General features: G+C 50.2%; 5 protein-coding genes and 1 non-coding gene across 7 annotated transcripts; 3 read left to right on the plus strand and 3 right to left on the minus strand.

The window, feature by feature from the left end:
* Window positions 1-6062: 6062 nt before the first annotated feature.
* Window positions 6063-8593, plus strand: LOC9631667 (beta-glucosidase 26). The gene is made up of 14 exons (XM_002966799.2): window positions 6063-6321; window positions 6382-6448; window positions 6510-6568; window positions 6626-6701; window positions 6754-6819; window positions 6887-6974; window positions 7040-7280; window positions 7348-7463; window positions 7516-7733; window positions 7791-7822; window positions 7897-7996; window positions 8045-8153; window positions 8227-8402; window positions 8453-8593. The coding sequence occupies exons 1-14, from the start codon at window positions 6184-6186 to the stop codon at window positions 8467-8469; spliced, it is 1503 nt and encodes a 500-aa protein (XP_002966845.1). The 5' UTR covers window positions 6063-6183; the 3' UTR covers window positions 8470-8593.
* Window positions 8594-9879: 1286 nt separating this feature from the next.
* TRNAA-UGC lies at window positions 9880-9952 on the minus strand. Its single transcript has one exon. It is a non-coding gene; the product is annotated as a tRNA-Ala (tRNA).
* A 174-nt stretch (window positions 9953-10126) lies between these two features.
* LOC9634704 (cyclin-U4-1) lies at window positions 10127-11792 on the plus strand. 2 transcript variants are annotated; one of them, XM_024672249.1, is made up of 3 exons: window positions 10127-10833; window positions 11102-11432; window positions 11497-11792. In XM_024672249.1, exons 1-2 carry the CDS (start codon window positions 10421-10423, stop codon window positions 11391-11393), a joined length of 705 nt encoding a protein of 234 aa, XP_024528017.1. In that variant the 5' UTR covers window positions 10127-10420; the 3' UTR covers window positions 11394-11432; window positions 11497-11792. The 2 variants fall into 2 exon arrangements, with proteins under 2 accessions (XP_024528017.1, XP_002966846.2); XM_002966800.2 differs by having other exon boundaries at window positions 11102-11792.
* A 3021-nt stretch (window positions 11793-14813) lies between these two features.
* LOC112345305 (pentatricopeptide repeat-containing protein At4g02750-like) lies at window positions 14814-16478 on the minus strand. The gene has a single exon (XM_024671735.1). The coding sequence runs from the start codon at window positions 16476-16478 to the stop codon at window positions 14814-14816; it is 1665 nt and encodes a 554-aa protein (XP_024527503.1).
* Window positions 16479-16556: 78 nt separating this feature from the next.
* LOC9634705 (ubiquitin carboxyl-terminal hydrolase 26) lies at window positions 16557-20640 on the plus strand. Its single transcript, XM_024671923.1, has 13 exons — window positions 16557-16788; window positions 16844-17437; window positions 17556-17811; window positions 17866-18470; window positions 18528-18639; window positions 18697-18878; window positions 18927-19214; window positions 19264-19468; window positions 19519-19593; window positions 19654-19824; window positions 19874-20140; window positions 20204-20345; window positions 20408-20640. Exons 1-13 carry the CDS (start codon window positions 16721-16723, stop codon window positions 20545-20547), a joined length of 3105 nt encoding a protein of 1034 aa, XP_024527691.1. The 5' UTR covers window positions 16557-16720; the 3' UTR covers window positions 20548-20640.
* Window positions 20641-20652: 12 nt separating this feature from the next.
* LOC9634706 (pentatricopeptide repeat-containing protein At4g02750) lies at window positions 20653-21957 on the minus strand. The gene is made up of 2 exons (XM_002967167.2): window positions 21475-21957; window positions 20653-21393 (listed from the first exon to the last, which is right to left on the minus strand). The coding sequence occupies exons 1-2, from the start codon at window positions 21955-21957 to the stop codon at window positions 20653-20655; spliced, it is 1224 nt and encodes a 407-aa protein (XP_002967213.2).
* Between the last annotated feature and the right edge of the window lie 1758 nt (window positions 21958-23715).

The following is a 23715-nucleotide window of genomic DNA, read 5'->3' on the forward strand; positions in this document are numbered from 1 at the left end:
AAAATCCGCGCAAAAGGGGCGGGAAGACGGCAGCGCCGGGGAGTCCGGCATAAGAACCGGTGCATTTAGCGTAGCCAGTGGCGTGAGGTATGAAACACTTTACACGTTTAAACACAGAACTAGTTTTTCCAGCTCAAGTGCTTGCTTTCTAAGCACAAGACACAATTGAGTTCTAGCATGCTCATCTGGGGCATGTCAATGAACGAGATCTGCATGCCTTGGCTCGTAACCAGTATGCTAAAGGCATCACGCTCCTAGCTGGCCATCTGGGTGTGTGTGAAACTTGCCATCTTGGGAAGCAAGTTTGCCTTCCTTTTCCATCAAGAATCATCAAGGACCAAGCTATAGGCTTACTGGATTTGGTTCACAGTGACGTGTGCTACTTGCCTGTGGAAACACTCAGCCACAAGAGGTACTTTGTGTCTTTTATTAATGACAATTCCAGATACGTTGTGGTGAGCTTTCTCCACCCCAAGAGCGAAGTGTTCAACCACTTTAAGTTTTTTAAGAGCTGGGCAGAGACGTCTACTGGTTGAAAGATTCGTGTGTTACATACGGATGGTGGTGGAGAGTACCTGAACAGAGAGTTTCTCAACTTTCTGGCTGAGGCTGGCATCATTCACCAGTACACGACAGCCCATACTCCCCAACAGAATGGCGTGGCAGAGCACCTCAATTGCATGCTGCTAGAGACTATTTGTTGCCTTCTCCAACACGCAGGCATACCCAACTCTTTTTGGGGTGATGCCATTAACACGGCTGTTTACATCCGTAATCGCCTTCCCACAAGGAGCACTAGTGTGGTTCCTTACCAAGCTTGGACTAGGAAGCGTCCTCAGTTAGGGCACTTGAGGGTCTTTGGCTGTACAGCGTATGCTCACATTCCAAATGCGACTCGGCAGAAGCTGGATCCTAGGAGCCAGAAGACCATCTTCGTGGGCTATCATACTCATTCCAAGGCCTACCGCCTCTATAATCTTGCTCTCAAGAAGCTCGTGGTAAGCTAAGATGTCTCTTTCAATGAGCAAGAGCTTTATCGCCACATTCAAGGTACTATTCCTTCAAGTTCTAACTTGGTGGACTTGACCCTAGTGCTGGAAGACCCACTAGCACCAGCAGTCTAGAGGCTGCTCATTCCAAAAGGAAGAATACCTCCTCCACTTGGTGATGAGCCTTCTCTAGCAACTCCGCTGCTACCAGTTCCTCTGGTCACTTCGGTGGCTACTAGCAGCAACACTACTTCATCCAGTGAGTAGAATGGACGAGTTGTTCATTGGTGAAGAAACAGTTAGAGGATCTTCCCAATCACCTCCTTCAGATTCTCTTATGACACCACCTCATCAAGAGATTGGAGCTGTTACCCATTCAGGACGAGTGAGCAAGCCAACAGTCAAAGCTCTAGAATCTCTTGCTCAAGCCCCACGCAAGAAGGGATTCTATTGGGCCATGAGCTCCATTGCTGAACCTCATGGCTACCAGGCTGCTCTCTCCAGTCCTGATGCCTCACAGTGGCAAGCAGCCATGTAGGATGAGTATGACTCACTGATCAAGAATGGAAGCTAGACATTAATTCCCCTCCCTCCCAGTAGGAAGGTAGTCACAGCCAAGTGGCTGTTCAAGAAGAAATATCGAGCTAATGGCAGCATCGAGCACTACAAGGCACGCTTTGTAGCTAGTGGTTTCTCTCAGATCCAGGGAGTTGACTACTCTGAAACTTATAGCCCTATTGTAAAGCTAACAACAATTCATGTTTTGATGAGCCTTGCAGCTGAGCTCGACCTGGAGCTCCATCAACTTGATGTGAGAACTGCTTTCCTAAACGGTGATCTTGAGGAGGAGGTGTACGCTGCCCAACCTCTTGGGTTTATACATCCCAGACAGGAGCATCTTGTCTGCCATTTGCACAAGGCTCTCTACGGGCTGAAACAAAGCCCCAGGTCATGGTACACTAAAATTAACAGCTTTCTGACCTCGTTAGGTTTTACTCACAGCACAGTTGATAATAATCTCTACATATATCGAGATGGCCAAGGATTTCTTTTCTTAGCCTTATATGTGGATGATACAATATTAGCCTCCAACCAGATGTGACTCATCCACCGCATCAAGGCCTCTCTTGCTGCTAAATTCGAGATGACCAATCTAGGAAACTTGCACTATTGTCTAGGAATTCAAGTCTACCAGGATAAGTACTTGAGCTCTCCTAGGAGAAATACATCCATGACATTCTCTAGAGGTACTCTATGCTTAACACTAATCCGGTGGCTACTCCTATGGAAGTAGGCTCAAAGTTGTCCAAGGCTTTTAGTTTGACATCAACCTCTGATAACACTCCCGAGGAGGAGACCACAACTCTGTACCGTTCAGTGGTCGGGAGCCTCATCTACTTGATGCTCTCAACTAGGCCTAACCTCACATTCAGAGTGGGAGCAGTCTCAAAGTTCTTGGACAATCCATCACCCTCACATTGGGCCGCTGTGAAGCGGATCATGAGGTATGTGAGTGGCACAAGGAAATTCACATTGAAATATGCAAGAGGAGATGGAGACAACGGCCTAGTGGGATTCACAGACATAGGTTGGGCAGGAGATCCAGATGACAGAAAATCCACCTCAGGGTATATGTAATGCACCTTATCTCTCTCCCCTTAAGCCAACTGGAAAAGGGGCAATTGCTTGATGAGAGAGCCCTTAGTGGCTATTTTATCCCCATTTATCTCCCAAGGTTCCAAGGATCCACGGTGATAGTATATCTAAATCTCATCCCATGATCACATGCGCTATAGTATGTCTTCATGTATAACCATAACGTGGTTAGTTGGTGTTCCAGGAGGCAGCAGATCACTGCGATGTCATCATGTGAATCTGAATACATCACAGCTGCAGCAGCAGCAAAAGAGGCCATCTGGCTTAAGACATTGCTGCAGGACCTCAAGATTCAAATTCTAGCAGTCAAACTCTACTGCAACAATATGTTGGTAGTAGCATTGACTCGGGATGCGAGATTTCACTCACGCACCAAGCACATTGAGTTGAGGTTCCATTTCATCCAGGATCAAGTCAACAATGGAACAATCAACCCGGAATTCCATCCAACTAGCTCAATGGTCGCTAATATCCTGACGAAGTCCTTGCCTCGAGTGAAGCATGAACTCTTCCTCAAATCACTCCATTTGATTGACAGTGTGAGCCTTGAGGAGGAGTGTGGAGACAAGTGATGACAAGCCTCCACATCAGCAAAGAAGACAAGTCATTCATCCAAGACACCAACTGCCAAGCGTCACACTCATACTGTTATGTACATAACCATACCAAAACAATGAAGTCAATAGAGCATTCCGCATATACAAAATCACACATCTACAGTTTCAACTAAGCAAAGGAAGCCTAAGCCAGAGTTGTGGGGCAAGCCATGGCAGTGCCAGATGAGGATCTCAAGCTTGGAGTCAAATGGTATTGTCCTTTGGTCGACGCATCCCTCTAGGCTTGGCTTTTTTTGAAGAAATATGTGTTGAACTTACATTGGATGGCCAAATTGCTACAAAAGAGAGTTCGTGAAAATAAAAACCGATTCTTCTATCCACTTTTTAAAAAATGTGGAGGTGTTACTAAGTTTGCTGAAGCTGATCTTGGTGCCGTCACGGCTGTGTGAAGGCCCTCCTATTCATCAACTTCTTCTGGATGGCACCTTGGAGTTTTGTTGCTGCAGTTTTCCCCAACAGTGCTGCCATTTTTTGGTCATGGTTGTCGTAGAAGCTTGGACGTTGCGTGGTCTGTACGGGTTCTTCCTCCTCTTCCTCTTGAGTTGCCGGCTGGCCCAAATGGAGGCGAGATGAGAATCACCTGATCAGTGGCTGTCGGTTGTGATGGTAGCAATGTTGCCTCTGCTACTTTTCCCGTCCCAGTTCTAGAGCCTTTCGCTTTTGCTTGGGCCAAAGCTCTGCCTGCTGGTGCCTTTCGCTTAGGGGCCGAGCCCAGTGGCGGTTGTGGTTCTGAGGCACCTTGGCCTGGAGCCCGAGGTATATCTCCTTGGACTTTTTGTCTGGGAAAACTCCCATCGCGATCCTAGGTTGCCTTGGCTTCTTCCTCGGCTTGGCTGGTGGAGATGATGCGTTACTTGCCTCAGGGAAGGACACCAGATTGGCTCCTTGGGTATCCTTGGATGGGGGCTTGTCCTCCCATTTCCCTTCCAGAACGTCCTGGAATATGGACATCATCAGTTGCATGACGGCTGTTTTATTAGGAACCTCCTCCCTTGTCAAGGCCTATGTTGGGTGGTGTAGTTGCCACTGGTGTCATGAAAGTGGGATCCGGTTCTTCTGGTACGGTTGTCTTTGGATTCGAAGCAGACGCAGATGGGGGCCGCTTCTCCTCTTCGGCCGTCGTTACGTCTAGGATGTCCCAGAATCGCCATCCCTTTGAGAAGTCACGAAACACATCTACTTTGTTTGGGACATTCTTGAACTTTAGCTTGTAGTAATACGTCCGTACTTAATGTGAGATGGCAGCCTCAAGTCCCGTCCAACTCCAGCATCAAAATCCGTACCGGGAAATGTGGTGGTGGTTCTGCTCCGTAGGCTTGAACATAAGCCAGCTTCCCGTCCCTCTTGAACGTACCCTCCACCCACACATGCTTCATTTGGTCGTGGTGCCGGAAGGTGACAATGAACTCTGAGTTGAGAGGGGTCGGGTGGGTTTTGAAGTCTGCTGCTTGGTGGTGGTCCCAAATGTGCTGCCCAAACCATCCTAATCCTGGCGTTTGAAACTTGGATCGTCAATCTTGAGAATCAAGCTGAAATACTCCACATCATCCTTCTCTTCCAGATTTCCGAATGGCAAGAGCAAGTGTTGGTCCCTCGTCACAGAGCGGCTTGGGTCGCGATAGGTAGTGCCCCATTTTGGCTGCGGTGGTGACCATACCTGTCTGAGCGGGCGACTGGTTCATCTCTCGGTGTGGTGCGTGGCGCTGGCTAATGTGACGAAAGTGACGAGATTAGTTCTAAACCCCAATTAATATATTTATTTTCAGGTCAAGTTAAATATCCATAAAATGGGATTCTCTCATTAAAGTGGAACTTTGAATACTTTATTTATTTATTTATTTCATTTATAACGTTATAACACATTAATCATAAAACACTTTCTTTAATAAAAACATATATGAAAAGGGTCACATTAAACTTGCAGTTCGTGCTTCAACAAGAACTACTTCAAAGCAAGAAGTTGAGATTTCTGAATACTACCTGTTTTCCTGCAACATCAAAGCCTTCTTGCTGCTTTGACATGCAAACCGATTTGGGGCCCTGATGTTTTCAATCAGCGTTCTGACGAAGAACAGCAATCGGCACCACGAAGCGATTTTAACTGGTTTCAGCAGCGCACTCTAGTTTCACATCTGGAGTCTCTCCATAGTTTTATACGAGTCATTCGTTTGTAAAGATAATAGTCATTTCACTACCTAGAAAAATAAGGACAAAAGAAAACAACAAGAACTTTGGGGAGAGAAAATAGAAGAAACTAACGAGCTCCTTGAATGCTTACGCTGCGCTCAACTTCACTAGTAGTTAAGAAAACATATTTTATCGTCCACAAGTGAATTAAAACGTGTCGCGATTTGGTCCCCAAGACTTGGTCGAGATTGTCAATGGTTGTGGTCGACAGATAAATCCCTGTCACGATGAGATCCTTTCTGGAAGAGATTGTGGTCACTCCAAGACCAGCTCTGGCCACATTTCAGGCACGTTTTGTGAAACACTCAATCAGCACAAGAAAATGTTCAAAACTATTGGCACTCCACCTCTTTAGGTTCTTGAGAATATTTAACTTTAGACCGTTTCTGTAAAGCGAAAAGAAGAAAAATAATTAAATAAAAATGTTTGCAAGAAACTTCAAAGAGACTTCCTAAAATGCTTACTCGAGAGCCAAAACACGAGACGCTTTCGTTAAGCAAATCAAGTGGTAGTTGAGGTAAAGCTGTTTGAAAATCAGGCTCAAACGACGCCTTTTATCTATCTAGGTATGGTTCATACGCGTCCACGAGTTACTCGTGGCAAAGGAAGAACACGTTGTTCTTCAGCTGGCCAATCAATTTTGCCGAGGGTAGATATATTTAAAGCCCTGTCAGATCCCCCTAGAGATTGAATCTTTTGGGGAGATTCTGGAGTTTGATCTCTCCTTGCTCCCAATGGGCCTCTTGCTTTGCAATGCGGCATTCTTTCTTCTAGCTTGGCTCACGATCTCCGCAAGAGCCGATCAAACTGGCCTCAGCAGATGCGACTTTCCGGAAGATTTCATATTCGGCGCCTCAGCATCGGCGTTCCAGGTAGACAAATCTCGGGACCAAATTTCTCTGTTTAAAACTTGCGTCCGTTTCCTGTGTTAGTATGAAGGCGCTGTGGATGAAGGCGGGAGAAAGCCCAGCATCTGGGATATCTTTGCTGCGAACCCAAGTGGGTTTCTTTAGTCTCTTGCAAAGATCTAGCTCTCATTTCACGTGTTTCTGCCATTCAGGAAACATTGCGGATGGAAGTAGTCCAAACATCACGGATGATCAATACCATCACTACAGGGTTTGTGCAAAGCAGAGCTTTCTAAAATCAAAAGCCCATGAACTTTTATCTTTCCAGGATGATGTTCTCCTGCTCAAGAACTTGGGGATGGATTCATACAGGTTCTCAATCTCCTGGACTCGAGTTTTCCACGGTAAGGAGGATGAACTCAAGAACGCAAAACTTAAAAAAGTCTCCTTTGGCAGACGGTCGCGTGAATCCCGAAGGGGTTGCGTACTACAACAACTTGATCGATGCTCTGCTGGAACACGGTAAGATCCAATCAATGCGGAGGATAGTTTTTATAAGATTGAAAGCACTGTTTACTTTTTTGGGCAGGAATCAAGCCTTTTGTCACTATCTATCACTGGGATCTCCCGCAAACTTTGCAAGATAAGTTTGGAGGATGGCTTAGCCGAGACATCGTGTAAGTTCCGGAAAGAGTTCGGCAAAGTTCTTCTTTGATGGAAAACTTCTCTCGATGTTTTGCAGGGACGAGTATTTGCGATTCGCAGACATTTGCTTCCAGGCCTTCGGCGACCGCGTGAAAAACTGGCTAACTTTCAACGAGCCACACCAGCTGGTAAACGGAGGCTACGTCCAAGGATACTACGCGCCCGGCCGATGCACGGGCTGCCCGCAAGGAAACTCGAGCACGGAGCCATACATCGTTGGCCATCATCTCCTGCTAGCACACGCCAAGGCCGTCAAACTCTACAGGCGTAAATACAAGGTTCGCTTCCTCCAAACTCAAGGTTTTTTTTTTCTTTTCTCCAGTCCTTATCTGATTGACAAAGCAGGTCAACCAGCGTGGCGTCATTGGAATGACGTTAGACTCGTTTTGGTATGAACCATACTCAAGTCTTCCGAGAGATATCGCAGCTGCTCGTAGAGCTCTCGACTTTGAACTTGGATGGTAAGAAAATCTTCTCCGTTTTATCTCCGAGTGAACTCTCAGTTCTTGGCAGGTTCTTGCATCCAATTACGTTTGGAGACTATCCACAGTCGATGCGTCTCTACGTCGGGGATCGCTTGCCGGCTTTCACTGTCGAAGAGTCGAGAGATCTTCGAAACTCCATGGACTTTGTGGGACTCAATCACTACACTTCTCGATACACTCAAGACAATCCATGGCCTAGCAACGTTCGTCCCGGCTACGAGAGTGACTCCCATACACACTTTCTAAGTAAGCAATAGATTGATGGTTTCCTTGTGAATTTACCTCACGAGCTCAATTTTGCAGCTGAAAGAAACGGGATTTCTATCGGAGGCACGGTAAACAATTCTCTAAAACACTTGTTTCTTCTTTTAATTTCTTGATCCTCATCTTGGGTCTGTTTGATTTATAGACTGGGACCTGGCTTTATGTTGTACCTTGGGGGCTTTACAATATACTCAACCACGTCAAGGAGAACTACAACAATCCTCCGATTATCATCACGGAAAATGGTGGGCTTGTCATTCTTGTCACTGGTTTTCTCAGGTCCAATTTTCCAGGATTGGTGGACGTTGCCGATTCGAACACTTTTAGCGACAGGTTCATAAAGGATGATGCAAGGGTTCAGTTCTATGAGTCGTATCTCACGAGCTTGCAGCAAGCCATCGCGTAAGCTTCCATAGGCCTAGTTCTTTCGAGGAAAACTATTTCTCGTCTAAACTGTAGTTTTTTTAACTCTCAGGAACGGTGTGGATGTTCGTGGCTACTATGCGTGGTCTTTGCTAGACAATTGGGAGTGGGATAGCGGATTTAGCCAGAGATTTGGTCTCTATTACGTGGATTACACAACTTTGAAACGATACCCGAAACATTCAGCGCTTTGGTTTAAGCAGTTCCTCTCTAACACAAAATGTAGCGGTAAGTTTATCTCTGTGTTTTTGCAACTGACTTAAGCTGGTTTCCTACAGTACTCGAGACTATGTAAAGCCAAAATCATTCTTTATTTTTTATGTCTCTGGAGGGATGAATTGATCATGATCTTGAAATGGAGACCTTGTAAAGTATCATTGTAACCTTGTAAACAATAACAAAAAATATTCTCAGTTAAAACAATAAATAAATAAATTTAAAACAGAAATAAAAAATGTCCGCACCATTTTCAAGGATCAATGATTGTTGCAATGAAAATGGAGTGGCTACAGGGTGAACAGGTGGTGGTGGCGGTGGTGATATGGCAGCGGCGGTCTTGGCAATACAGGATCATTCGGAGGCCGTGGCTGTTTCAAGTGTCAAGGGGTCACTGGGCTAGAGATGGTCCAAACCAAGGCTCTGGACTAGGGAATTATGGAGCCGCGGCCTAATACGAGGAAGGGAAACCAAAATTTTCTATCAGCGCAATACATTGTCTCGTCGTTCAATCCTGTGTGTCCGCAAGCATCAAAGAGTTTAGTCTCAAATCTTTGTTTCTTTGTTTTCAGGATGGCATTGAGAAGAAATTAAGGCTCCGCTCCATTGGTTTCCATTCTACGGCAAGCACCCCACTATTGGTTTTTTTTTTGTTCTTCCATCAACTTTTTTCTTCAGTCCTTATCTGATTTGACTGATTGACAAAGCAGGCCAACTAGCGTGGTGTCATTGGAATGACGCTAGACTCGGTTTGGTATGAAGCATACTCAAATCTTCCGAAAGATATTGCAGCCGCTCGTAGAGCTCTCGACTTTGAGCTTCCTCCTTTACTTATAGCTCGTTACAGGTTCTTGCATTCAATTACGTTTAGAGACTATCACAATCGATGCGTCTTTACGCCGGGGATCGCTTGCCGGCTTCCACTGTCAAGGAGTCGAGATCTTCGAAACTCCGTGGACATTGTTGGCCTCAATCACTGCCTAGAAACGCTTTCTATTGGAGGCACGGTAATAATTCTATTGATTCGTCTCAATTTCATATCCTGATCTTTATGTTTTGTTTTAGAATATCAACCATGTCAAGCAGAACTAATCCTTCGATTATCACCGTGGAAAGTGATGGACCACTACATTTTGTGCTAGAGAGAAAGTGCTTCAACCAAAGCGCTGAATGTTTTCAAGGATGTGTGATCCATGTAATAGAGACCAAATCTTTGGCTATATGCGTTATTCAACTCCCAATTGACTAGCAAAGACCACGCCTAGTAGCCACGAACATCCGCACTGTTCCTGGGAGTTGAAAAAAACACCTATACTTTAGACAAGAAATATTTTCCATAGAAAAAACTATGGAATCTTATGCGATGGCTTGTTCGACCCAACGACGTCCATGGAAAATTGGACAGCTGACAAGAATGACAAGCACTCTTTTTTGGACAAGAAAAAAAAAACACCTTATTAAATGAAGAAAATCAAAATCATGGTTCGTATGGAGACGCCGGGTATCGATCCCGGTACCTCTCGCATGCAAAGCGAGCGCTCTACCATCTGAGCTACACCCCCGACTTTGAACATTTCCTGGAGCTTTCGTTTTTACTGAGTTTAACGTACAACAAACCACCCGCCCGTTACGGAGTTAGGGCACGTTGACACGTGGCACACTCTCGTTGCTTTTGAATTGTAGCACGTAAATAACGGCGCAAATCATCTTAGGGCTCCTTTCGGGTAAAAAAAAAATTATATCTTAGGGCTCAGTTCACGCTTAGTACAGGGAAGCGCGGCCTCGCTGGAGCGTATCACAGGGAATTCGAGGCGATTTCCAGCTCCGGCAGCGATCGGAGCTCCAGGGCCTGCATTGCGATCGCCAGCCGCGATTACTTCGCTTTAGGCTCGAATTCTGGCGGATCTGGGATGGAAGGGCCTCTCCAGCGCCGGGATTGCGGCATAGGGCGGCGAGCGGCGGGCTATGGCGGCTCGATTGTAGGCTGAGAGGACCTGCATTGCTCGCGGCGCGGCGGGGGTTCTTTGTCTATGGCGAGGGAGTGCCTGCTGCATGGGGGAAACCATGGCTCCGATCTCTACAGGCGCCTCGAGCTAAATCACGTCGATTCCCGGAGCTGCGAGAGGCCCCGGATCTTAGCCGTGCTGTCCTCGCTGCTGGATCGAGTGGTGGTGAAGAACGAGAGGTACGCCGCCAGCGCCACCGCAAACGGCCACTCCAATCTCACCGTCTTCCATGGCTTGCGCGCCCCCAGCATCAGCATTGACAAGTATCTGGAGAGGATTTTCAAGTACGCGAACTGTAGCCCCTCGTGCTTCGTCGTCGCCTACGTTTACATCGATCGATTCATCCAGCAAAAGCCCAGCTTGCCCATCACCTCGCTCAACGTCCATCGATTGCTCGTCACTAGCGTCATGGTAGCGGCAAAGTTCCTGGACGACGCGTAAGTTCTACTCTCTCTCTCTTTTCTTTTGCCTTGTTTGGTTTTGGTCCAAAGCTGTTTCATTTGCCTTCCTTTCATGAAGTGGAGTTCTCTTGTGGAATCCAAGTTCTTCCTTGGTGGTGATTTCGGTCATAAGAGCTTGTCGCTTCTTTCATTTCGTTTAGTTTTGCTTTTGTTTCCTTCATGGCTTGGAAGCGCTTGTTCTTGGTCTTTCCATGTCCGAAAGGTTTTTGGTTTCGTGACTTTGTAACCATGGTTGCGTTTGCAGATACTACAACAACGCCTACTACGCCAAAGTCGGGGGCGTCAACACGCAAGAGATGAACCGGCTGGAGCTCGAGTTCCTCTTCCACCTCAACTTCCGGCTCCAAGTCACGGTCAGTGTGTTCGAGAGCTACTGCAACCGGCTGGAGAAGGAAGTGAGCGGCAGCCACATCGAGAGGCCCCTCCACATCCAGATTGGATGTGGCCTGGACGGTGGAGTCACCAGCGCTACTCAATCCAACGCCCCGGACAAGCAAAGGCTCCCCACTGTGAGATGCAGCATGGCCGGCCTCTAGCTCCGACCAAGATCTCGGGACTTTGCTCGGAGCCTCTTCGTAAGCTTTTGGTTTCTCTCGTTTGGTTTTTTACGCGTGGGCTTTGTGTGTGGATCTTTGCTAGAGTGCTTGCTAGCAACGAGAAGAAGAACGCCCAACAACAAGGCAGCCCCTGCCGCGTCTGTAGTGTTGTTGGTTTGTATTTGTGTACTACTACTGATTTTTTTTTCCTTTCCATCTCGCTTCATGGCCTTGGAGCTTCTTCTTGTTGGAGTTTTCTTCTCGCAGACGAGTGAAGCGTTTGTTTGGCCGGGTTTGGCCGAAGCATCTGTGGTAGAGGGTCCCCCAGACGTGAAAGTTTGTTCGATCCATCCATCTCTTTCGATCGAGAGTTGAAGTGTTAGAAAAAGCTTTTGGAGAGATGGCGAGCTTTCGACGTCAAGGAATATATATATATAAAAATCTTACAGCGAAAGCCGAACGAAGCAAAATCGTCATCTTCGCGTCGGCAAAACTTTGGCGTGGATCTCGCAAGAAAAAAAAAAGGATAGAAAACGATCTTGTATCACTATGACGCAATCTATTTTCCTTCTGACGCTTGTATCCTGTGAGCAACGCATCCATGAGCCAAAGAGTAAAACCAAAGTCGATATATTACAAACCTTTGATACGTTTCGTCTATCACTCTCGCAACTTCGAACAGGGTCTGCATCCCATCGTGACTCCCCTGGCCTCCATTCCCGCGGCTAGAAGGCGTCGTCGTCCTGTGGCTTCCGCGAGCTTTGAGAATGGTCGGAGGCTTCGTCACACTGTAGCTTTGTTGGCTCTCGTCTGCATAGCGAAGCGGCGGGTTCCTCGTCCTCACAGCTCTCCGTTCTCTTTCCACCGAGTCCTTCTCTGGAGCGCTGCCGGGAGCTTTTCCTCGAGTAGCATCCAGCTTCGAGACCACCTTGCTCGGCGTATCCTTGTGTGGACTGCTAGCGAGAGCTTTTCCTCTAGTCTTGGCAGCGCTTGCATCGTCCACCACCTTGCTCGGCGTAGCGCTAGTGAGAGCTTTTCCTCTAGTCAATGTATCCCTGTGTGGACCGCTAGTGAAAGCTATTCCTCTGGTCTTGGCAGCGGTTGCCACCTTGCTCGGGCTAGCTTTCACTGGAGCCTTGGGTGGTTTTGCAGCAGTGGACTTGATAGTCGTATCCTGCACCTCCTTTCTCGGCGTATCCTTGTGTGAAGCGCTAGTTCCTCTAGTCTTGGCAGCGCTTGCATCGTTCACCTCCTTACTCGGGCTAGCTGGAGCCTTGGGAGGTATTGCTCTTGTAGCAGCGGACTTGATAGTCGTACCGTGCACCTCCTTGCCTGGAATCCTGAGAGATTTTCCTCTCGCGTCCACCGCCTTGCTCGAACTATCTTTGGCTGGAGCCTCGAGAGCTTTTCCTGTCGTAACAGCAGCACGCTTGGTAGCAGAATCGTCTCCCGACCTGTCCCTGCCTGGAGCCTTGAAACACGTAGAAGGACACTTGATAGTCGGAGCTTTTCTACTTGGAGCAGCGTCGGGAGCTTTAGCAGCACTTGGAGCGTCCATCGCAGCGTCAGGAGCTTTAGTCATCGTAGGAGCATCCATCGGAGCGTCGGGAGCTTTATCCTTCTCGGCAGCACTTGGAGCGTCCATGGGAGCTTTTCTCTTCTTAGCAGCGTCCATCGCAGCGTCAGGAGCTTTTCTCTTCGTAGGAGCAATTGGAGCGCCCATCGGAGCGTCGGGAGCCTTATCCTTCTCGACAGCACTTGGAGCGTCCATCGGAGCGTAGGGAACCTTTCTCTTCTTCGCGGCACGCTGGATTGTATCGTCCACCACCTTGCTATCCTTGTCTGAAGCTCTGTGATATTTTCTCTTCTTAGCAGTGGTTGTGCCATCCTCCACCACCTTGCTCGTTTCGTCCGTAGTAGCAGCAGACTTGCCTGGATCATCCGCGAAATTGCTTGGTGGATCGGCTGTTGGATCTGCTTGAATCTCTGGAGCAGCACGCTTGCTTGCATTGTCCAGCATTTCGCCTGCTTTTGGAGTTCGTTTCTCCACAACAGTCATGCCAGCTTCCTGTAGTCCTTCAGCTTGAGTGGCCCTTTCCATTCTTCCCAGAGAATCGTTCACCACCTTACTTGTCCCCGTTTCTTGGATAGCATTCGGAGCCGCGGCCGGAGCTTCTTGAGCCGGATCGACACCATGTCTTGAGCCACCAATGTCTGCCACCTTTTCCAAGCCGAGAGCTTCGACCCTTTCTTCTTGATGGTCAGTGCTCGCCAGCAAGTTCCTTGTAACAAGCTGGTCTTCCTTGTCTGTGGCAACTTGGTGGTCACCCCTATCTTCGGTCGAGGGGAACAAGTTCATAGCTCTATCCACCAAGGTCCGATTCACCACACAGATATTCGCGGCTGGCCGAGCTTGAGCCTCGATCGTCCTTGGCGTATGAGCCATCGCGTTCGAGCACTCCCCTAGCACCAATCTTCTCTTGGCGGGAGCTCTCATCTCCATTTCCGAGCGCTTCATCCCACCTCCCGGACTAGCCAAACGTTGCTTCACTGGCAGTGCCAAAAGATCGAAGCGAACTTTCTTCCTCGGCCTGGGTGGCTTCCCGGCTTTCCTGTAGATGATCGGTGGTCCTCCCGGAAGGAGCTGGAGGAGCGGCGGATCCGCGGCTGGATTGGTAGGAGGCACCCCGGGCGTGATGGAGACACCAAACAGCTTGATCGCGGACTGGCGACTGCGAAGAACAGCATCGGCGCGGTCGTGCTCGGCCCAGTGCTTGGCCTGGCACTCGATGGAGCAGTAGCTCGCGGATCTCTCCCAAATCCCCCGGCCGCAGAGGTAGCACGCCGGATACCTGTCCTTAGCCGAGGGATCGGGATGGAGCAGCAGCAAATTCTCACCGATCCCGCGGCAGCTATCCACTAGCGCGACGTTGTAGAAGCGCTGGATTTCCTCCCGCGGCACCACCATTTGCTTGTTCTTCTTGATCATTGCGAGGATTCCAACGCCGTGAGGAGCGTGCCGCCGGCGATCATCCTCGACATTGCAAAGCTGGGATTTGCAGCCCAGGCACATCGCCGATTGGACCCGCTTGAAGCCCTTGCCGTGGTGGTGATTTCGCCGCGGCCGCAGGCACGGCGCTAGGAAATCGAGCGCCAAGAACACGTCCAGCCATGGCGGATGCTCTCTCACCACCGGTTGTGGCAGTGGAAGCATCGATTCGAAGCGTCAGGATCAATCTCTCCAAGAACCCTAGAATCTCTCCACTCTTTATAACCTTTTAGTGGGGTCTAAAATTATCTTTTTCGAGCCAACGGACGGCTGAGATCTCATGATCCAAAAGGTACGTGGCCGTGGATGGCTGAGATCTTATATCCTAAAAAAGGTACGTGGCCGCATTTTGCTAGCTGGACGGCTGAGATCTATATCCTCAAAAGGTACGTGGCCGCATTTTGGGGATCTAGCTCGATTGCCCGACGCGCGGAATCTAGGGTTCTTGCTTCGCGCCCTCGGCATGCTAGAGATTTCCAATCGATCGCGTCTGGCACGAATGGCATGCTTGCTATCAGATCCTCGGCATCCGCTAGGCGCCCTGCGCGGCCGAGAAGATCGACCACGCAGCAGTAGCGGCGGTGCGTTGGCTCCAATCCCCAATCCGCGGCCATAGCGCGGAATGATCGCCACGCCGATTCCAGGTTCCCGGAGTGGCCACAGGCGAGGAGATTGGCAATGCAGGTGCTCTCATTGGGCCAGATTTCTCCTTGGAGCTCCATCGCCCGCAAGAGATCCTCGACACTGGATGATCTTCCCGACTGGGCGAGCGCCAAGAGGACGGCATTCCAGGCCGCGATGTCGAGATCTGGGGCGCTGAGCAAGAGGGATTTCGCGCGATCCAGGCGCCGGGATTGCACGAGGGCTTCCAGCGCCATTGTCCAAGACACGGAGTTTTTCTCCGGGAGGAAGAAGAGGAATTTCTGGAGCTCCTGGATATGCCCGTCTTGGGCATATGCCATGAGGATCGTGTTCCACGAGAAAAGATTCCACTCAGGCATTGCCTCCACTAACTCTTTCACGGCGAGGAAGTCCCCGTCCTGGGAATATGCGAAGAGCATTGTGTTTCGAGAAATTAGATCCTGCTGGGGCATCTTGGCAAAGATGCTCCTTGCCTCGCTGGCATGACCGCCCAGGGCATACGCAAAAAGCAGCGTCGTCCACGTCACTATGTCCCTCTCGGGCATGGAATCAAACACGGATCTCGCTTCTTCCAAATGCCCAGCATGGGTATATGCCGCGAGCATCGCATTCCATGAGACCACGCACAGCTCTGGGATATTCTCAAAGACACTCTTGCAGCGCTCTAGATTCCCGGCCTGGGAGTAGGCCGACAGTAGCACATTCCAAGATACCATGTTCCTCTGTGGCATCTCGTCAAACAAGCGCCTAGATTCCTCCAGATACCCGTTCTGGGAATATCCCGACTGGAGTGCGGTCCACGAGATCACATTCCACTCAGGCATGGCGTGAAACAATTCTCTGGCATCTTTAAGATTTCCTTCCCGGCAGAGCGCCGTGAGCATCGCATTCCACGTCACGATGTCCCAGCCGGGCATGCGGCCCATGAGCGCGGCCGCGGCGGCCAGGCTGCCGTACTCGATTTGGGCCTGGAGGAGTACGGTCCACGAGACGAGGTCGGGCTGTTGGGGCATGGAATCGAACAGCGCAACAGCGTGGGAGAGATGCCCGTTGCGGGCATATGCCGCGAGCATCATCGCCCAGGAGAGATAGTTCCGGAGCGCGGTGGAATCGAACGCCCGCCGCGCGTGATCCACGGCGCCACACGCGCCGTACATCCGGACGATGGTGTTGGCGAGAAAGATCGGGCAATGCGAGGAGGAGCTGGGGCTAGACGCCAGCGACGCCATCGCCGAGTGGATCTCTATGGCTTGTACCAAGCTCTGGCACGAATTCGCGAGCCTCACACAATCGTCGAGGCTTCTAATCGCCTCTTTCGTTCGCGCGCGAGGGAGAGTTCGCCCGGGACGATTGCCGCTGGGTTCGATTCCCGCCCAAATGCCTGGAGGACACATGGCGGCGGCTTACTGGGCACGAACCGTAGCATACAAATACCCTGTGAGGGCATTGCCTATCCGTGGCTGTTCCTAGGGTTTTCATGGCGATGGCGCTGGCTATGGTAACGGCGCTGCGTTTCTCTCCGGTCTAGCTGTGGCGGGCGGCGGCATTGGATGCCGGCACGTAGGGGCGTCTCTTGAGCTGCTGGCCTTTTTCTTGGATTCCAGGAGCTTGCAGCTAGGGTTTCTAGGCGCCGGCCATGAGCGGGCGCACTCGCAACAAGAATTCCAAGGTGCCGAAGGGCGATCGCGGCGCCGAAATTCTCAGGTGCGCCATTGCTTTCTTGTGCTGCTCTTGTTGCTCACGAATTCTTTCTTCCCAGGAGAATCCACCTCACGAAGATTGTGACCGAGGAAGATCTCCGGTGGTTCTTTCATCTCGATCGGCCAGCCTGCCAGGGATGCCGCGGCAATACCAAGGATAATCCGCTGTGCCTCTGTGGCCTAGTTCCCCCGGCAAACGGTACGAGAAAGCATGGGCTCTGGCAGAAGCTATCGGACATCATCGACGAGCTGGGTCCGGATCCATCGAGGGAGCTGAGGGTGATGGACATTCCAGCGGGGTTGACCAATCTTGGAGCCACTTGCTACGTCAACAGCGTGCTCCAGTGTCTCTTCATGAACACCACCTTCCGGAATGGGGTCTTCTCCGCGGAGATGGAGCTGGTGAGAAACGATCCGGTGCTTCACCAGCTCGCTCGGCTCTTTGCGCAGCTCCATTCGGGAACCAAGAGCTCGGTGGACTCGGCTGCGTTTGCGACCACGCTGGAGCTGGACAACGCCGTCCAGCAGGACGGGCAGGAGTTTCTGAAGCTTCTCCTCACGCTACTGGAGCGAGTTCTTGCGCAGTCGAGAGTTCCGGAGGCGCGAGACGTGGTGCAAAACCTCTTCCGCGGGACGTTTTCATACGTTACGAAGTGCGCATTGTTTCATATCCAGGTTTATTTCTTTGTTTAGTGTAGTGCTGTAGGACGGTTTTATCACTTAGTGTTTCGTGCTATGAAGACTTACGTTCGTATCTTTCATGTTTTGCAGGTGCTCGAGCTGCGGTAAGGAGTCCGGCGCTTCGGATCAGTTTGTTGATTTCTACGAGTTAGAAGTGAACGTAAAAGGCTTCTCGAGTCTGGAAGAGTCGCTGGATGATTATCTCAACGAGGAGAAGCTTTCGGGAGAGAATCAGTACTTTTGCGAGTATTGCAAAGCTAGAGTGGATGCCACGCACAGCACAAAGCTCAGATTACTACCTCCTGTCTTGAATTTTCAGCTCAAAAGATTTGTGTTCAATCTCAAGGTATGTCGTTCTCCTTTGGTTTTATGTTCAGTGACTTATTGTTCTTCTTTACAGACTTCGACGAAGAAGAAAGTCACGTCAAAATTTATGTTTCCAAAGGTCCTGGACATGGAACGACGAGTATCGCCTGTGACATCCGATGGCTCTCCCGGCGAGCCAGCGCACTACGATCTTTTTGCGATTTTAATGCACAAGGGCAACATGGCCAGCAGTGGACACTACGTAGTTCATATCAGGGACGAGAGAACGGGGCAGTGGTGGCAGTTCGACGACGAGGAGGTAACGATGCTTGGCTCCAATCCTCTGGGAGAGCCAACATCTAAACTTGATAAGGTATCTCCTGATAGGGACGACAATTTACTGATGTCTCCGGATGCTTACATGCTAATGTTTTCCCGTCGAACGAGCACGCCGAGAGTTGCCGAAGAACCAGTCAGGAGTATACCCGAGTTCTTGAAGGCAGAAGTCGATGAGCAGAATTACAGTCTTATGAGTAGCTGCGAGGTTTACAATCTCATGAAGGATGAGGAGGAACAGAGAATTGTCGAAAGAAGGGCAGAAGTTCGAGAGGTTCTGGCTAATGCACGACCGACAGCTCCAAAAGGCTTCTGGATTTCCGCAGAGTGGCTCCGCAATTGGACTGACAGCTTAAAACCACCGTAAGCCTTTCTGTCCTGATGGTTTTATCTTAAACGTTTTTTCTGCGGGTGTTGCAGATCGGCCATTGATAATAGCATCTTATTGTGTGAACACGAACGTGTTTCTCCCAAGAGTATTCAACTGATGAAATGCATATCCGATGCTGCTTGGCAGAGCTTGCATTCAAAGGTGCGGTTTCTTTTTCCTATTTGAATTTCTGACAAGAACTTTTATTTTGAGTTGCAGTATGGAGGCGAGCCAGTTCTAACCATGGAAAGCTGTTGTTTCGAATGTATTTATGCCGATGCTGGTGCTGCTGCTACGGCAGAAAGCTTTCGAAGCGGAAGAGCGGCAATGAAATTAATGGCTGAAAACGTTATGGCTGGGAAGGGCCTTGAAGGTCACTTGTTTTACGTGTCCAAATCCTGGTAACTTTCCTTTTCATTATTTCATAGCTGACTTGTTCTGTTATTAAGGCTCGTGCAATGGATGCGCAAGAAGGCTGCCCTGGACACACTAGGAGATGGTGATTTAAATCCAACAAGTGCCATAACCTGTCGTCACAATGCATTGCTTCCTGACGACGCTGCCGGTGCAAAACGGCAAGTCGTGCCTGAGGTTTTATGGTCCTACTTTTACCAAAATGCTGTTCTTGTTGGTGGAGAAGAACAACGTGGACACAAGCCGTTTCCTGTAAACACGGAGAATTGCAAGATTTGCGAAGCCGAGCACTCACACACTCTGTCCAGGCAGAACGACTTAAGGTAGCTTCCTCGCCAGAATCAGAACGAAATGCTTAATGCTATCTTTCAGAGCTACAAAGATGGAACAACGTCAGAAACAGGAGGCAATATTTTCTGGACGGAATCCCGTACTTAATCCCGGAGATGTTTATTACCTCGTTCCCTCTAGTTGGATTTCTCTCTGGCGTGCGTACATCGGAGCCAGTGGGAAAAATGTGCTAGATATCGAGGAGCCTGTGGGACTCGAAAGGTTTCTTTCGTCTCTTCTTTGCAAGGTAAAATTGGACTCGATTGTCAGCATAAATTTTAACGTGATTTTGGTCAGCATGGTGGACTTCTCTATAATCCCCCAGCCTTAACAAGGACCAGGCGGGGAGAACTCGTACAAAAAGCATCTTCTGTGAGTTTTCCGTTTTTTATTGGGGAACTTTGAGCTCTGACTTTCTGTTATCTGGTAAAGGATGACGTTCAAGTTGTGGTCTCTCGAGATGATTGGGTCTATTTTTGTCAGCAGTGGGATGCAAATGCTGGCAAGGGCATTCGAGCGTACGTTGAGGAAGCAGAAATGCCTGATCGTCCAGAAAAAGAATTAAGTGAACTCAAACTGCCTGTTCTTAGAACAGAACCTGAGGTAACCCGTTCCAGTATTTTGCTGTCGTTACTAATGCTTTATATTACAGGTTTGCAGGGAGTGTATAGACGACCGGGAGACTACTGAACTCGTGCACAAGCTTAACTATACCAATGCAACTATCACCGTGGATCTTGTCCAAGGGAAAGAGCCACCTCCTTCTCTTGTCTTTGCGGCGGCTAACCAGGACGCCGAGAGAAGAACGTCAAAGCGTGCGCGCAGGACTGTGGCCACCGGAAACAAGCAAGTGAAGCTCACAGTTTCTGGAACCACGACGGTCTACCAGTTGAAGATGCTTATTTGGGAGTGGCTCGGGGTATGTACTGTTACTTCGTTGAGCGCGTTAGCTAAACTAACACTTTTCTTTTCCTGGATGAAGGTTGTGAAAGAAAACCAGGAAGTTCATTTTGGGAAAGTGGAGCTTACTGACGAATCGACTACACTCGCAGACGTTGGTGTTCTGCCAAATTCACAGTTGTGGGTTTCGGACAGCGGACTACACGAACATCGAGATATTGCAGGCAAGCCGATGCTTTCTTTGTTTATTTATGTCAGCCTGATTGCATCGCTATGGTTTTCGCAGACGAGCTCTCGACTCCACAGCAGGGCCATGTTGAAGAAGGTTTTAGGGGGACGCGGCTTTTAGATTCTTGCTTGCCTGGTCCAGCAAATGGATTGCACAGCTCCGAGAATCAGTTTTTGGAGCAGCCAGGGATATGCTAAAAGAGCATATAGTGTTCATACATGTAAGTAACAGTGGCTTACACCTTGTTCTTCCAGTTCTCAGGAACTATGGAATCCATCTACTTTCGAGCTTTTGTTCTGGAGTCAGGATTTGCGATACACATTGGCAAGCATTACGTACGCTCCAGGATTACTTGGTTTTAACGAGAGAACTCTCTTTGCAGCGAGAGCGCCAAAGTGGACGTCCTTGTGGCCCTTGCAAGCGGCCAAGAGGCAAGTCCACTCCATGGCGTCCTCGACATAAGGCATGGAATCGATGAGAGCTTGGGCGTCACTCAAGTATCCCGAGCGAGCGAGAAGATCGACCATGCAAGAGTAGTGGAGCTTCCGGGGCGTCAATCCATAGTCGGAGCTCATGGAAGCCAGCCAGCTCAAGCCTCGAGAGACCTCGCCCAGGTGTCCGGCGGCGTGGAGGATCAAGAGGAAGGATACGTCGTCTGGACGCTCCACCATTTTCATCTCTGGGAAGAGCTCGCAAGCCGTCCGGGAATGCCCGTTCTGGGCAAATGCTGCGAGCATGGCGTTCCAGGCTGCGAGGTCCCTCTCTGGCATTGACAAGTAAAAGCGCGACGCTTGCGTGATTTCTCCGTGTTGAGCGTGTGCCGAGACGATTGCTGTCCATGAAACAATATCTCGTGATTGTGCTTGGTAGAATAAAGATTTAGCTTTGCCTAGATACCCATTCTGGGCATTTGCTGTGATCATCGTGTTCCATGTCACTAGATCTCGAAACTTCATCCTCGAAAAGAGTTCTAACGCGTAATCTAGAAATCCTAATCTAGCATAGCCATCCAACATTGTGTTCCATGACACTAAGTTCCATTCCTGCATGGTATCAAACAAAAATCTAGCTTCTTCCAGATGCCCGTTTTGGGCATTTGCCGCTAGCATTGCATTCCACGTCACTAAGTTCCTCTCCAGCATGGAGTCAAACAACGACTGGGCCTCGCTGACGTGGCCGGCCTGCGCAAATGCTCCCAGCATCGCATTGCGCGACACGACGTTGTGGTCTTGTATCTGGTCAAAGATCCGCTTGGATTCGCCTAGATTCCCGGCCCGACCGTGCGCCGCCACCAGCACGGTCAGCGACACCGTGTTCCACTCCTTCATCCGGTCAAGCAGCCGCGAAGCTTCGTGGAGGTCCCCCGCCTGGGCATATGCCGACAGCATTGCGTTCCACGACACGAGATCGCGCTCGTCCATCTCGTCAAACATCCGCCGCGCGATCCGGAGATTCCCGGCCTCGGCATATGCGTAGAGCATGGCGTTGGAAGCGACCACATTCACGGCGGGCATGGCGTCGAATATCCGCTTGGCATCTTCCAGGTGCCCGGCCTGGGCGTGCGCCACCAGCATCGCGGTGGAGGAGACAATGCCCCGCTCGGGCATGTCGGCGAAGATCCTCTCCGCATCTTCCAGATGCCCGGCCTCGCCCAGCGCGGTGAGCATTGCGGTGCAAGAGATCTGGTCCGTGAAGCGCATGGCAGAGAAGAGGGCACGCGCGGCCGCGGCGTCACCGATCTTGGCGTGCGCGTCGAGGAGGATGGTGGCCGCGACCATGTCGTGCTCGGGCATGGCGAGGAAGAGGCTGTGGGCGCGTGCGAGGTCTCCGGCGCTGGTGTAGGCCGCGACCATGGCGGTCCAGGCGATGGAATCGCGCGCGGGCATGGCGTCGAAGATCGCCCGGGCGCGCTGCGGCGATCGCCTGCCATGCGGCGAGCGCGCGATGGCGAGCAGCATCTCCGAGCAGGCGACGAGGTCCCAGATCTCCGGCATCCGGTGGAAGAGATCCTCGGCCTCATCGAGGAGCCCGTTGGATGCGTAGGCCGAGAGGAGCGCCATCCAGCAAAAGGGATGGGGTTTCGCGAGCTCGTCAAGAACACGGCGGGAGTCCCGGATGCTGCCAAGTCTTCCATACGCCCGGATGAGAGAAGACGCGAGCAGAGCGGAATTGGGGAGGAGGTGCTGGATTCGAGCATTGGCTTCGCGCAGCGCTGGCAGCGTCTTGCAGGATCTGAGAAGCTCTGTGGCATCCATAGAACCCTAAACTTTGAATTCACAGAATATTCAAATCCTGCCAAGGATATTCTCTTTTAACTTTAGCCTATAACTTCGTGTGGTCCGTCATCAAACCTACCAAAACAGGAAGAAGCTCCAGTGGATTTTCATGGCAGAAACGATCGATAGTATACTTCCAGGACTGCCAGATCGTTTGCTCGTCGCACACATCCTTCCAAGGCTACCATGCTACACTCGCCCGGTATGTCGTGCTCTCTCCAAGGCCTGGAAATCCCTCCTCGACACTCCAGACCCCGCTCTGGAGCTTAGAACTCGTGAGCTCCAGCTCCCACGTCTCTGGGATCTAGATCTCGTGTGCACCTATGCTGACTGGGACAAAAAGATCAATCTCGCTCCTTTGATCCAGGAGCCTGGCAAAGGCTGGATCAAGCTTCCAGAGATCCAGGTCTATGCTCAAGGGCAACCAAGAATGGTGGCTTGGTCAGGGATGATCTTTGTCTGGACGATTAGAAAAGAGGGCTGTGGTGAGGGGCGAGACATGATCGCCAAGCTCGACATTGGGCGAGGGAAGTGGTTGTGGGATTTGTTCCCGGTGATCGGCGCTGCCGGCTGGAAGGACTCCGTAGCGTTCAAAGGCAAACTCTACTCGCAGTGGTCTCCAAAGAAGAAGCTCGGGAATGACTATAGGACCGAGTGTCTGGTTTATGACATGGAACGCGATGATGTCTACGCCATCGCTGGGAAATGGATGTGTAGCAACGTTGGAATCACTCGTAGCTTGGGCTCGCCACCACAGCCATCATCCGGAAGATCCTTGGGAAAGGTGCGATCGGCTCCACCGGCAACAGAGAAACGATACCGCGATATCGCATCTTCGTCTTCCTCGTTGAGCTCTTGCGCCAAGGAGGATATGTATGGATTCGTCAAGGACTGGGATCGCCTTGCGATCAATGTTGTGAGGTACGACGATCGCTGTAACGAGTGGAAGATCGAGGAGGAGCTCCCCAGGGTTCCACAGCTGGAAGATCAAGTGGAAGATGCAGTGGCCGTGAAAGGGCTCACAGTGGTGAACCGAAGCTGCTTTCATCCGGCTATGGAGGTCGATGCGATCAACGTTGTTATGTACAG

Source organism: Selaginella moellendorffii, unplaced genomic scaffold, assembly GCF_000143415.4.
Source record: "Selaginella moellendorffii unplaced genomic scaffold, v1.0 SELMOscaffold_8, whole genome shotgun sequence".
NCBI lineage: Eukaryota > Viridiplantae > Streptophyta > Lycopodiopsida > Selaginellales > Selaginellaceae > Selaginella > Selaginella moellendorffii.

Excerpts from the sequence above, each read along its gene's own strand:
- LOC9631667 (XM_002966799.2), top strand. The coding sequence starts at position 6,184 with ATGGGCCTCTTGCTTTGCAATGCGGCATTCTTTCTTCTAGCTTGGCTC. Across the intron at positions 6,569-6,625 it reads ATCAATACCATCACTACAGG|GATGATGTTCTCCTGCTCAA; the intron begins GTTTGTGCAAAG and ends TTATCTTTCCAG. Across the intron at positions 7,997-8,044 it reads GATTATCATCACGGAAAATG|GATTGGTGGACGTTGCCGAT; the intron begins GTGGGCTTGTCA and ends CCAATTTTCCAG.
- LOC9634704 (XM_002966800.2), top strand. The coding sequence starts at position 10,421 with ATGGCGAGGGAGTGCCTGCTGCATGGGGGAAACCATGGCTCCGATCTC. Across the intron at positions 10,834-11,101 it reads GCAAAGTTCCTGGACGACGC|ATACTACAACAACGCCTACT; the intron begins GTAAGTTCTACT and ends TTGCGTTTGCAG.
- LOC112345305 (XM_024671735.1), bottom strand. The coding sequence starts at position 16,478 with ATGTGTCCTCCAGGCATTTGGGCGGGAATCGAACCCAGCGGCAATCGT.
- LOC9634705 (XM_024671923.1), top strand. The coding sequence starts at position 16,721 with ATGAGCGGGCGCACTCGCAACAAGAATTCCAAGGTGCCGAAGGGCGAT. Across the intron at positions 19,215-19,263 it reads TCCAGGCAGAACGACTTAAG|AGCTACAAAGATGGAACAAC; the intron begins GTAGCTTCCTCG and ends GCTATCTTTCAG. Across the intron at positions 20,141-20,203 it reads TTATTTGGGAGTGGCTCGGG|GTTGTGAAAGAAAACCAGGA; the intron begins GTATGTACTGTT and ends TCCTGGATGAAG.
- LOC9634706 (XM_002967167.2), bottom strand. The coding sequence starts at position 21,957 with ATGCCCGAGCGGGGCATTGTCTCCTCCACCGCGATGCTGGTGGCGCAC. Across the intron at positions 21,394-21,474 it reads CCATGCTGGAGAGGAACTTA|GAATGGAACTTAGTGTCATG; the intron begins GTGACGTGGAAT and ends GATACCATGCAG.